Below are 12,270 nucleotides of genomic sequence, written 5' to 3' on the forward strand. Positions count from 1 at the left end.
TAAAAATGATTAAAGGTTCGTTTGATACACAATTCTGAACAGCACCTTATCACCAAGCTGTTCTCATGACTTTACACGGAGTTTCGTTAATTAATAACTCTGATGGGATTGGCTATCCCTTAAATACAGGGATCTGTTGAAAAGTGAATGAAAAGGCAATTTTCATCGTTTGAATCGGATTATCTAGGGAATTTCGGATGCTAATTACAAGGCGGACGAAAATTGGCTGGCTGGCTCATTGGAGGCTGGAACGAAGGCGATACCGTACTTGAAGAGTGCTCGATCGAACGAACGGCTGAGCGATTAAGTTTCTCGTTAAGGTTTCGCGATACCATCGCATGCATTGTTTGCTCGGAATAGAGATCGCCGATTATGCCAGAGGTGATTTAATAGAGGAGAACGAGTATTTAGATCGCGGGTACAGAGATTGGTGAGCGCAGGAATTCCGTGAAACGTTCTCAAAGAGACTCGAGGCGCCTCGAGTGTGTCTTTCAATGCTCGTTCGACTCAAGGGTTTCTCAAGCAGTTAAACTTGTTCGCCACTTCTGAACACAGTCTCGATCTTCGAATTTCTCCAAAAACTCTCATTTCTCAGCGAGATTATAAAACTCGAGGCCAGTCAACTCGATCCCACAACTACGACATCGTTATCACGCGATGTAAACCGGTGAGTCCGGGCTCTACTTACGGCTCGCAACACTCTTTTCACTCTGTGTTTTATTCGATTCTTGGGACGGTACGCGGAGGGAATTAATTACAGAATAATAAATCAAAGACGTGTTTTAATGACCTACGGGAACATTTTTTAACAATAAAAGAGTCGTAAAGGGTTAAGGATGGTGCATCGAAGCGGGGATTCCTGACGTTGTCCGACCCCCTTTTGTCCGGCCTCGGCTCTCCGACGATTGTGATAAGAGTTTAAGGCCGAGAGGATTTTAATACTTAAGCTACGACAAAAGGGTCCCCATCGCGTCGTCGTGACACGGCGCGGCACTTTAACTTGCCTGTTAGTGAGGTAGAAACGCGGACGGACACACCGGGGATTAAAAAAAAGCTGAGATTCGTGTCACAGACGTTCTCGACGTCGACTACCGGGGCGCATTAATTATTATTCATCAATGGCAACGGAACCATTGAATCCATAGAGAATGTGCTGAGAAATGAATTACAGATTCAAAGTCTGACTCCAAGTGTTGTAACCGAAGATTGTTATCTAAACAACGAATTAAACATTACTTTGGCACCGATTCCCACTAACTCTTCGACACATTTGCTGCCAAATCGCGCGGACCCGTTCCATGCTAATAAGCCGAGGTAGGATGCGTGCCAACTTATTTCACGGCTCGTCTGGCCAGACCTCCGGTAGTAAAAGCGAGTCGATAAAGACTTACACGCCCGCAAATCGGAGATTCGGGATAAGTAAAAAGTATGGCGATTGCCTGTTCACAATCAAAGTGGTATCGCTCGAGGGCAGGTAGCACGCGTTCGATAATGTTCGCGGAATATCGTATCGAAGGTTACAGTGCGCAGTGAATTTCGATCAAACGGCGCGTGACGAGCTAGTTGGACGAATAACATCGACGTAGCAAATGTACCGCGTCTATTTCTAGCAGGAAGATGAATGTCAGTGACATTTCACTATTAAAAATGTCTGGACACGGTACGTTTGCCGTGTCGATATTCAGGATAGCAGTGGATTATAAATCTCGGACCTTTTTTATAGCTTTCCGAACGCGCTGATAAGTTAGCCGCGAAAATAACATAAATCGTGAAGGCTGGAAACGAAGGGGAAGTCGACCGGTAGCTTCGTTGAACAGAAAACGGGCTGGCGCGACGAGTAGGACAGACTGGAGCCAGGATTTTCGGCCCAAGTCGCTTGGACGAACGCCAGAGTCCTCGCTGACATTCCAAGAACTATCTACCTAATTTTCTCTATCCTTCCTAGTTGACCTTCTAATACGGCCTCGCCACCCACTTTGATTTTAAACCAGACGCGAAATGATCCGGTCGATGGGAAACGGTGTAATTCCAAGGATCTATATATCAGAATTAATTCAAGGCCGGGCATACAATTAGTAAAAATATATGCGAAAGAGCGTATGAATTTTTAATTTCGACTTCTAATTTAGTTTATATGAAATTATTAACCGGCTGCAGATTTGATGGTATAAATAAAAAACCAAATGGCATTCAGAATGCATTTTTTTAACTGCAATCCGAAATATATTATTCTGCATTAAAATCTGCAGTTTGTCGATTGCTAATTGGAAAAATAATTAACGAAAACTCCCAGTTGTCTGCCTTTCTAATGAGTTTTTATTACTCGAACCTGCGCGATTAATTGATTTGAACAAACAGAATTCGAATCGTTGTGCTCCGATCAGAATTACACAGATGCTCGTTGCGTTTCGTGTACCGCGTTCCAGGGAGCAGTATCGTTTCATTATGCTAACGAAATATCGATTATGATAATGCACCGAGGTCCGACTGCGTAGAAATTACTGTTATTCCGGCAAGCGTGAAACGCCGGCCTTGTCGCGCCCCTGTTAACATGTTTGTCCCAAACATTTCCGCAAACCATATCCGGATACGAGTAGGTGGCCAGATAAGTGAAATCTGCTGAGCTTAATTGAAAAACGTCACCGCTACCATCGCAATAAGTACAAAATGTCCACACAGTTTGTAAAGTAGTATTATCTTTTAGTTCCTGTTTCGTGCATTAAGCGCTTTAAAAAACATTTCTCACAGTTTATTCTTTTTCTATTATGTAATTCCACGTGCATCGGTTTCTTGCATTGTATCTATCTTCATAATTAATGAGACATGATTAATGATGATTCGAGACTGTATTTCAAACATCAGCTCATTAGGAAAATCGGTTTATCCCATATTAATTAAGTGTCTCGAGTTGCAATCCATTAACAGGATACCTTCGTTTACGAGAATAATGTCACCGTAGCTTGGTCGAATCTTATTTAGAATTCTTGAAAAAAGAATTCTGGACTAAAAAAAGTTCTTGGTACAGAAGCAGATTGCGGCAATAAAATACTTGTCCGTTGTCGGATGTTTGTACAATTCTACTCCAAAAAGATTCCGCGCTAAACTGGGTGCCAGCGATAAAGGGGTAAATTTAACTGAGTTAATTTTTCCCGGGCAATTAAGTTGGCGGAATGGCGAGGACGCGTGACCCCGCAATGCGAAATCCCATTCCATTTAAAGGGGCTCGCGTAAGCGTGTTTTCCATGCCTGTGCGTGTACGACGAAAGGAGCAACCTGTTCAGCTCAAAGAAATCAAATTCGTATTGACAATGTCAATGCTCGTTCACATATTTATCGATGCTTCTCAATTTTTGACACAATGCAATTAATAAACGAACGAATAAACTAAAGAATAATTATATAGTTCTGTTGTACGAAGAGGCAATTGTTCTTTGAGATAACACTAGTATTACTTTTAGTAGATTGATAATAATTAGGTGAACCGTGTGGTGTCGCAGGAAGAGGGATTGCGATGGGCCAAGGCGTACTCGACGATGGAAAAGCAGCAGAAGGGTGGCGAACACGAGGAGAGCCGGGCTTACACCATGATCAAGGTGAGTAATCTTAGACAAGAAGAAATTCGCGTTCCGAAAATCGAACGTCAGGGATGAACTGGGATAAACGGCACGAATGTGAGAATCCGGGATGCAAATTTTTCTCATTTTCCGTGGAAGACGTCGTCGGTTGCACTTGACCCACTTGTCAACCCCGTCTCAATCTCGATATTAACCGCGATCGTGGGTATCGATGCAGAAGTAATTCGCGGCATGCTGTACATCACAGGTGATCGATGCCACGTCTGACACCTAATTAGATTGCACGGATACCACCACGTTAATTGTTACCTATAAATTAGTTTCAATAGGAAGATACGACGATGAAAGATTAAAATTGAAATTAATGGTCCTTGAAATTTTTAAGAAAATGCACAGACCTACGCCGTTGCATACGTGTACCTTTACGAATTTATCGCGATAATTGAATGCACCCTTGTATTCCTAACAAGTTATGTTAAACAATAACAACAAGAACAACAGAATAATAGAAATTAATTACTGATTCGATATATGAGAACGTTAGAATTTCAACTGTTCTCGTTTCGACGCAGCCAAATGTCGGCAACGGTTCGTCTTAATTAACCAAATCAATTTCCATACCAGATTCGAAGCGAACACGATCCCGCCGTGTTCACGAACTTCTCGACTGATCGATCCCGGGGAGGAGGAGGAGGAGAGAGAGGGGGACAAATTTTTCGAGCAGTTAAATTGAAATTTATCGCGACGGCGGGTCACGTTTCCCAACGTTGATTTATATTCAGAGACAAGAGATCTCGCGTACGACTTTCCTCTCCCGTTACTTTCAGTTTTTCCTCCTTAACGGAGTTCATCCTGTTTATCGGCTGCGATTCACGTCGAGGAGCTCGAAATCCCCGGTGGGACGCTCGAATTCCTTGAATCAAGGAGTAAGGATAAACGACAAGCCGTCCACGTGAAAAATTACCGCATGCACGCATTTATTTTCCTCTCCTCGTTCAATCTATGTCGCTCCGTACATAATTCATGGAACCTCGGAACATACAAGGTGAACCATTAAGGACAGTCGTATGATAAGCAAAATTCACATAAAATTATTGGTATTTGATGAGCACGACGTAAGTTTTCGCATTTAAGATTCGTGAATCCTGTTTTGGCAAGGTTTGTTAACAATTTGGAACCAATCCCTTACGTGCAGCAGCCATTAAACTCGATTCGACGTTATCAAAACGGGCGCGCGTTCGAGTTTCTGGGAAGAAGTTCCCGCATAGTTCATATTAACTGTCTCGCGTCTAGCCTTAGAATTAATTCGCGTGCTGGTAATACTGCGAGTGATTTGCTAAGATCGCCTCCGGGCGGCGCGTAGAACTCGGGCCAAGGCGTGATGCCAAATAACGCAATAACCACCCGAATTATTGCAGGGCATGCCCCAAATTTTGACGTTCCGACACCCCGCAGTTATACCCTCTGCAGTTCTTAGTTCATTTATTTCTCGGAACATTACACAGCAAATGAAAAATTAGATCTGAATCGAGAGCAGACTGGTAATGCTCAAAATTTATGTACAAATGACTGACTCGGCGACGAAGTGATAATAAACGTGGCCGTGTTTCTCTTTAAAGAATGTACATTATGCGGGGGAAACAAATTTAACTCGTGGAAGCTGAATTCTTCTGTTGGACTGCAATTAAACAGGTAGAAACGAAGTTGGGAGTTTTAAAACGAAGTAGCACAGTGCTCCGCGGAGACTCGAAAAAGGTGTTCCTTTTTCAGCGGAGCTATAGTATAGAATCGGGGGTGAAAATATACGCGAAAGAAACGGCTTTAGTCAAAGTTGGCCAATTGCGACGACTGGGAAACGAGTAACCTTAATTAACTGGACTAGCAAATTAGCAAGTTGAACAATATAATTCAGAAATATTCGTTCATTTGTAACTTGTATAAAAAAACAATTTTGGTAATTTTATACAATATTAAAAAGAACTTCATAAAATACTTCATTGTATTTTTCAAGTAAGACGACTGCAATAAAAGTGAAACATCCCTCTGCATTATTAATCAATTATATGTACATTATGTTATATAAATACGAACTGATAAGTTAAAGAAAATTAGAAACAACTGCATGAAAAGTCTGGACAAGTCCCTAAGGGATTAAACAATACTTTTGTCCAACTGAATGGGGTTAAGCCAGATCGAGTGAAAGGCATTAATCAGGCATCAGGCCTGAATACGAGTCCGTACAACCGTGACGGTAATAAATGATTATTCAGTTTTTGTAATTCGGGTCTGGCGATTCCGGACGTCTTTTGTTCGATGTGGAAACGCGTCGCTTAAATACGGAACCGACTCCTGGCGTCCATTAAGATTTGAAAAAGATGGAGTAAATAGACTTTACAAACTGACCTACTTAGTATATAATATGGCAAATCGTTTCACCTAAAACTGCACAGAGATCGAACGGACATCAAAGTCTGACTGCAAAACGGTTTCGCGTGTTCTCTCAATCTTTTGTTTTCTTCAGGCACCACAGCCTTGGTACTTTAATTAATGATTTTCTCCATGCGTGACCTCTAGAAGTATTGCATTAGTCTTGCTTCTTTACATTCCGCGGAATCAACCTCGGCTTTAGCTTTAAATCAAATGCTTGTCTCGAGACACATTTATAAATTTGCATTTCATATTATTATTCCCGCGAGGTTCATAGGAGTCTTTAATATGAACATTTGTATTCAGACTTGCATTCCATGCAGGGCGGCTCAATACGAAGTATGATTTTATCGAAACAAGCTTTGTACGAATTTATCGTTTAACATAAATCATAATCATTGCTGGATAATTTGAAATGATCCTTACCCTTTATGTAGGAGTGAAACGACTCTAATTTCGTGCCTTATCCTAAACAATCTCTAGAATGTACCGTAACCAAACAGCGGAGCCTCGGTTCCATAAATTCGACACAAGCTCCATTAAATTTCGTTGATACACTCCATCGATTCTAACAATTAACGCGCACGAATTTCCAGGCCGCTTACCGTAACGGAAAGAAGGGGCACGAGGACCGGTTATCTAGCAACTCGCAGATATGTTTCACCGTAGCTCGCACCGTCGGTGTAGATCGTTAATTTAGATACAAGGGTTCGATTAAATTTAATAAATGCCGCGTTCGAATTCCGGTCAGAGGGACCATCGATATTAACCTGACCGATGAATATTAATATCGTTACGCTTCCCGACTTATCGAACTGCCCCCAGGGGGTGGCTCGATTTTCGATCCTCTCGAAAAATTGTACGATGCCACCCCGCCGGGGACCATTCGTTTCGCGACGATACGCGTCCAGTTCCGGAAATTTATGAGCACCCTCGGCAAGAAGAGCTGAAAATTAATCCTCCTTTCTACCAAGTCGATAAATTTGATGAGGGGAATGATTAAAAATCTTTTTTAACCCACGATGCATTCAATTTGTTGGCTCAGCGAGGACATGTTAAAGGATCTAAGTGAATCTGAATAATAACAAATGATTGCATCTGGTATTATTTAAGAATTTTACATAAAATGTAGTGCAAATCGATTTATCGGGGTTTCTCAATACATCCACGTTTCCTCGATTTTGATTAACGAACCGCGGGTGCTCGGTTTTGTTTAACAATCTCTGGGTCGCAGCTTTTAATGAAATTTCTCTCGAACCACGCGAATCACTGGTAATTAAAAGTTTGCATAATGCGAAAACTTCGTACACAATTATGCGGGTACAGAATTTCTGTAGTTGTAAGAAGAAAATAGTTGCCAGTTTTTAGGACAAACGAGGATTGTTTTCAGCTGATTTCGTTCGTTCGGGCGAACACGTGGTCGTGTCTTTGTTTCAGAGATACTGATACACGTCGGATTAAAAGCTTTCTCTGGTATGAATCTGCGTAAGCAGTTTTTCCTGTGATTTATCGCCTGTTGTGACAGTCCATCTGTCTTTTCGACACGCGAGTGTTTCAACTAGAAAAATTAGTACGGTCCGACTAGAAGTGTTCAGAGGATATCAACTGGAACGCCTCTCGAGTACGCTTTTATTGCCAGCAAAACAAAACGAGTGTATCGATCCCAACTAGCACAAAAAGTGTCGGAATATAATGTGAACTGATGGATAGAGGAAGCACGTTTATTGACAATGTTATTACATGAGAACAGAAAGAAACCGAGTTACGTAAATTGAATATAAAGATTCTAAACAATTTTATACGAATATGTGTGGAAAACCGGAAGGTTTTTCAAACTCCCTCGACGGGAGCAAACATCTGGGTAATCGAATCCGGCTCATTAATTCGGTTCGCATGGGATGCCTCTCGTCCCGATTTCGTTCCATTCCTATTGGTTAAAACCGTTTCGTTTCCCTCAAGTAGATCGACAGCTTTCAGCTTTCACCATTCCCAATATATTTCACGTATAGGAATACCTTCAGTCTACCCGGCAAGGTTACATCCAATCTAGGCACAGATTCGTTTACTCTAGTGAAATGAATCGATTTCTCGAAAAATTCTATCAAAATTCGTGCAACTTTTTACATCGTACGAGCAAAGATCGTCTAGCGTTCGCCAGTTGGCGTCTTCGTTTTAACAAAGTGACCGAGTTTACAATGGCGCCGGGCTACCTAGCACCAATCTTGTGTAATCGAGACGATTCCCGTTTTTCCCGAAATTTTCCCTGCCGCACTCTCTTCTCGTTTCGCGGCGCTTCCCAATTCTCTGGTCGCCGCGAATAAAACACGAACCCCACGGATATTGCTTTAGTTACCATACCTTTCGACCTGACGAGCTTCCTCCCTCGCGACTTCATTTAGAGAACAGCTTGAGAAATAACTGCTTACTCCCATTCAAAAATAGATGGTTTACTCCATTCGTTCAAATCGAGATTCGTCAGAGAATTTCAGCCATTCCAGAATCGATCAGTAAAGAGATTGACGATGAATTTCACGTTCACGTTTCACAAATCCTGAACTGAAAATCGAACTGTGTGCACAAATCTGATTATTCAGTCACCAAGCTGCACCAACGATATGAGATTTGACCGTGACATTTTATTAGAGAGAAGAGCATAAACTTGATCTACGTTTGCAAAGGCAATTCCAGCAGTTTCTATTTATTAGTCAAAATGTGTGTGCGACGTATTCTGGCGAAACATTGAAAATAATGGAACGACGGGTGAAATTTGGTAGTTATATCCGGTGTGAAATCTACTCTCGTCTGAAGGGAAATTGAAATGGAAACTATTTCCGTCCCGGGACCAGACGCATCATGTAGACCATACAAAATCAAAATTCTAATAAAGTATCAAATATCCATGCGATCGTTGTATAAAACAAGAATTTTCCGAGACACATTTTAAAACGTGGTACGCCGTAGTTTTCAAATAAATTATGAAATACTCGGCAGAATGTCCTCTGTCGAAATTCTAGAAATACCGGAAGGTATCTCTGTTTCCGTTCCTAAGGGAGACGCGTGTGGAAAGTTGCCTCGCAAGCAGAAAAGGGCGAGAGGGCCGCGAAGAAAAAAGCTGTTCGATAGTCGCGCATACACGAGCATTCGGACCGAGTTCTTTCCGGCGATGGCGCGAATTCCCGCGGGCGGGCTACAGTGGAGAAGTTCTGACGCCCCCGCGAAACTGTGCCAAAGATAGGGAGACCTCGCTATTAAATGACCTTATCGACACTCAATCGATTTTGTTTTCTTTTTGTCTCCCAAAAGAGTCTACTGATTCTTTAAAATTATTTACACTAAGATAATACCAGTCTTTGCTAAAACCTGCAACGAGTCGTGATTCCATTTTTACAAAGAACTCTTGTTCACTCTTACACAAAAACATAAACTACTTTCGTATATTATTGAAAATCTGTCTACAATTATTGAATATTGCTTTAACAGGAGGTTTTCGTGGCGTCGAGTAGATTTCACACGCACGACTGATTTAATCGAATATCGTCTTGGGGTTGCTTTCAGAACAAGATGGAGGAGCAGAGGTCACGAAGGATTCAGAAGATCGTCGAGGGCTTTTTACCAGAAGCGATGGACCCTAAGGATCGCGCCTCGGAGACCGACCTCCTACTGCAATTCTGTTTGTCACTCAACAAGGTAAGCCAGAATTTTACCCCTCACTCCCCTTTGTACACTCCCATTCTTATTACACGTGTATTCAGATAAGATGTTCTCAGAGCGAGCATATAAAATTTTGTGATGTTTCAATGAATACTTATAGCAAGATTTCTCGTATTGATTTTCAATGCTTCTTGTTCTCTGTTCTATTCTTTCGTTTAAAGTAGATGCAATTTCATTCATGATTTGTCGTATGATTTGACATATAATTTATCGCACGATTGCAGTTTCATTTGATTCTGTTATGATACGTGACAGTCTGCGATGAAATTTTTAATAAATAATTTTGATAGAGTTTTAAAAGTTACGAATGGAGGTGTACTCTGCCTCGTACTGTCCACAAACCTTTTATTTGACCACGTAGATATATCCAAAGCATAAGGACCTGTACAATTGGGTGGACGTGGACCAGAGGGTGTACGTACCCTTCAACATGTCCTATCTACAGGACAGCTTCGGTTATGTGAGTGTCCGCGATCGGATTTACGTTTAACGGAGAAGGAGAAAAATGATTTGCTTCGTTCCTGGGTTAGATAAGGTGGGGGACGCTGCTGAACGCTACCCTAGGCACTGCCACTGCCGATCTCTACAATCAGAGCAGGAATCGTCACCGACCCGTTTTTGGCTACGACGATCAGCTGGTCTACGTTTACGTTACCGCGCCGCGTTACTTTAGAAGTCTTGGCAAACTGCTCAACCGTTTCTCCAGAAGGTAAGAGAATAATCGACAATTTATAAATTATAATTGTAATATAATATCAATCATGCGAGTCCATTTCTCAAAGCTTTTGAAAACCGGAACTGACATAAATTCCTGAGGTTTTGATAAGAACTCAGAGTCTGGCCTTATGAAAGGATAGAATAATTTATGATGAACACGAGGTAAAAGGAATTCGATTCCTTCCTTCCAGGACATTAAACTCGTATTGAAGAATCTGATCGATAAGCTCACACGATTTCCGTGACCGATTAAATAAATCACAGAGCGAACCTTAATTAGACGACTTCTCAGACAGTTATTCGATTCCCAGTTTTAATTTCATTATTACATTCGACTATTAAAAATGCAATTTTTTTTTAACATACGGCAAGAGTTTTGTATTTTAAATTGTACGACGGTCACGGATGGAATAAATCTACTCGTTAAGGCCCAGGTTCTACGGAACTGAAATACGCGGGTCGATTGCGTTAATTAAAACGAGTGCAAACGGCTCGCGGGTATTGCACGCATGCATTCATGGACGTAAAACGAAAAGAGAAAGTACAGCGGATGAAAAAAGAATCGACGAGCTATATTTAATTGATATCCTTCCTACTGTTTGTGTTAAAGGAATTGCTAAATTACCGTGGATGTTTATTAACGCAAATTGCGGAATAACGGAAAAACAGCTAATTGGAAAACACAGTCGTGTTATCCACGCTTTTACCCATTGTACACAGGCTGCCATTATCAGGGTGACACGGGTTGTTCGTTAATCGAGTTATCCAGTGTTATTGAAAATAATGTTCGGTATGCCTGTATCGACAAATTTTATCATTACTTCTTCTCTCAAAATTACCTCTAATATCCTGTTCGAGAATGCGTTTTATTTTTCCAATTAACGTTTGGACAAATTTTATAAATCAGCAAACAGCAGAAAACTAACCGATTACCTCGCAAAAACCGGATGTAAATCGAATCATTCGTTTCAATACCCAGAGGTGAATTCGCTGACCGAAGATTAAAGCTTCCGCTTTGCATTTTCCCAATACACATTATTGTTTCCAGTGGGCAGGAAAATTTTACTGCTTAACATTCTGACGCCGAATTTTATATAAGAAATAAACTGTTGCTTCTATCAATTTATTATGTTTACAATTAATTACACGTATGTACGTGAAAAAAATAATTGATCAGACTTTTCTGCTCTGATAAACGTAAAAAGTTTTAGGTATCTCGTTTGAAACGTGCCCGTTGTCCCAGTTGGCGAGAATATTGAATAACGAATCCGTTAATGGATGACTATTAATGAAATGAACCGCAGCCTGACCGGAACAGTTTAATTACACTCGTATTCGTTATTGTTAGAAATATGATTAACTTTCGACCGGAAACCGGATTGAGGGTCGTTACACGATCGATTGGAAGACTCACAAGTTTCGCGTCGTTTGTTGCGCAATCGAGTCGAACTTAAACTCACCGAAACTACGAAGGATAGCTTACTACTAAAAAATCGTACGCATTCATGTATAATTAGATTTCCGGTTCAACATTCTTCTAAATGCCTAAAATTCGCGATCTAATTATAAGCGTTGTTTGCAATTGTTAACTGATTGCCCACGAAGTTTTGATCACGGTTATTCACGAGCAGATTGCGTATGTCTACCAGTTGCGTGGGACGTACGTCGCGAACACTGACAAGATATCATCTACACGGAAGTGATGACGCATGCATCGCGTACAACCCTAATTACACACCATCACAGATAATTCTAAACCTCCTAAATGCAATCACTTTTAAACCTATTTTTTGTTCTTATATCTATAGATCTTAATTGTATGCCCGTTTATTAGATTTGT

The 12,270-nt window shown here is 41.1% G+C and overlaps 1 protein-coding gene across 4 annotated transcripts in view; it reads left to right on the forward strand.

Moving 5' to 3' along the window:
* Window positions 1-12,270, forward strand: part of LOC108627029 (neprilysin-1) — a 45,157-nt gene that overhangs the window by 26,811 nt on the left and 6,076 nt on the right. For 2 of the 4 annotated variants that reach the window (XM_018028050.2, XM_018028048.2), the window contains exons 7-10: window positions 3,498-3,593; window positions 9,558-9,689; window positions 10,075-10,173; window positions 10,244-10,422. In XM_018028050.2, coding sequence (XP_017883539.1) covers window positions 3,498-3,593; window positions 9,558-9,689; window positions 10,075-10,173; window positions 10,244-10,422 — 506 coding nt within the window. The remainder of the gene's footprint in view (window positions 1-3,497; window positions 3,594-9,557; window positions 9,690-10,074; window positions 10,174-10,243; window positions 10,423-12,270) is intronic. The other 2 variants (XM_018028046.2, XM_018028049.2) reach the window with 2 other exon arrangements.

Source organism: Ceratina calcarata, unplaced genomic scaffold, assembly GCF_001652005.2.
Source record: "Ceratina calcarata isolate Rehan_Ccalc_2016 unplaced genomic scaffold, ASM165200v1 scaffold436.2, whole genome shotgun sequence".
Taxonomy (NCBI): domain Eukaryota; kingdom Metazoa; phylum Arthropoda; class Insecta; order Hymenoptera; family Apidae; genus Ceratina; species Ceratina calcarata.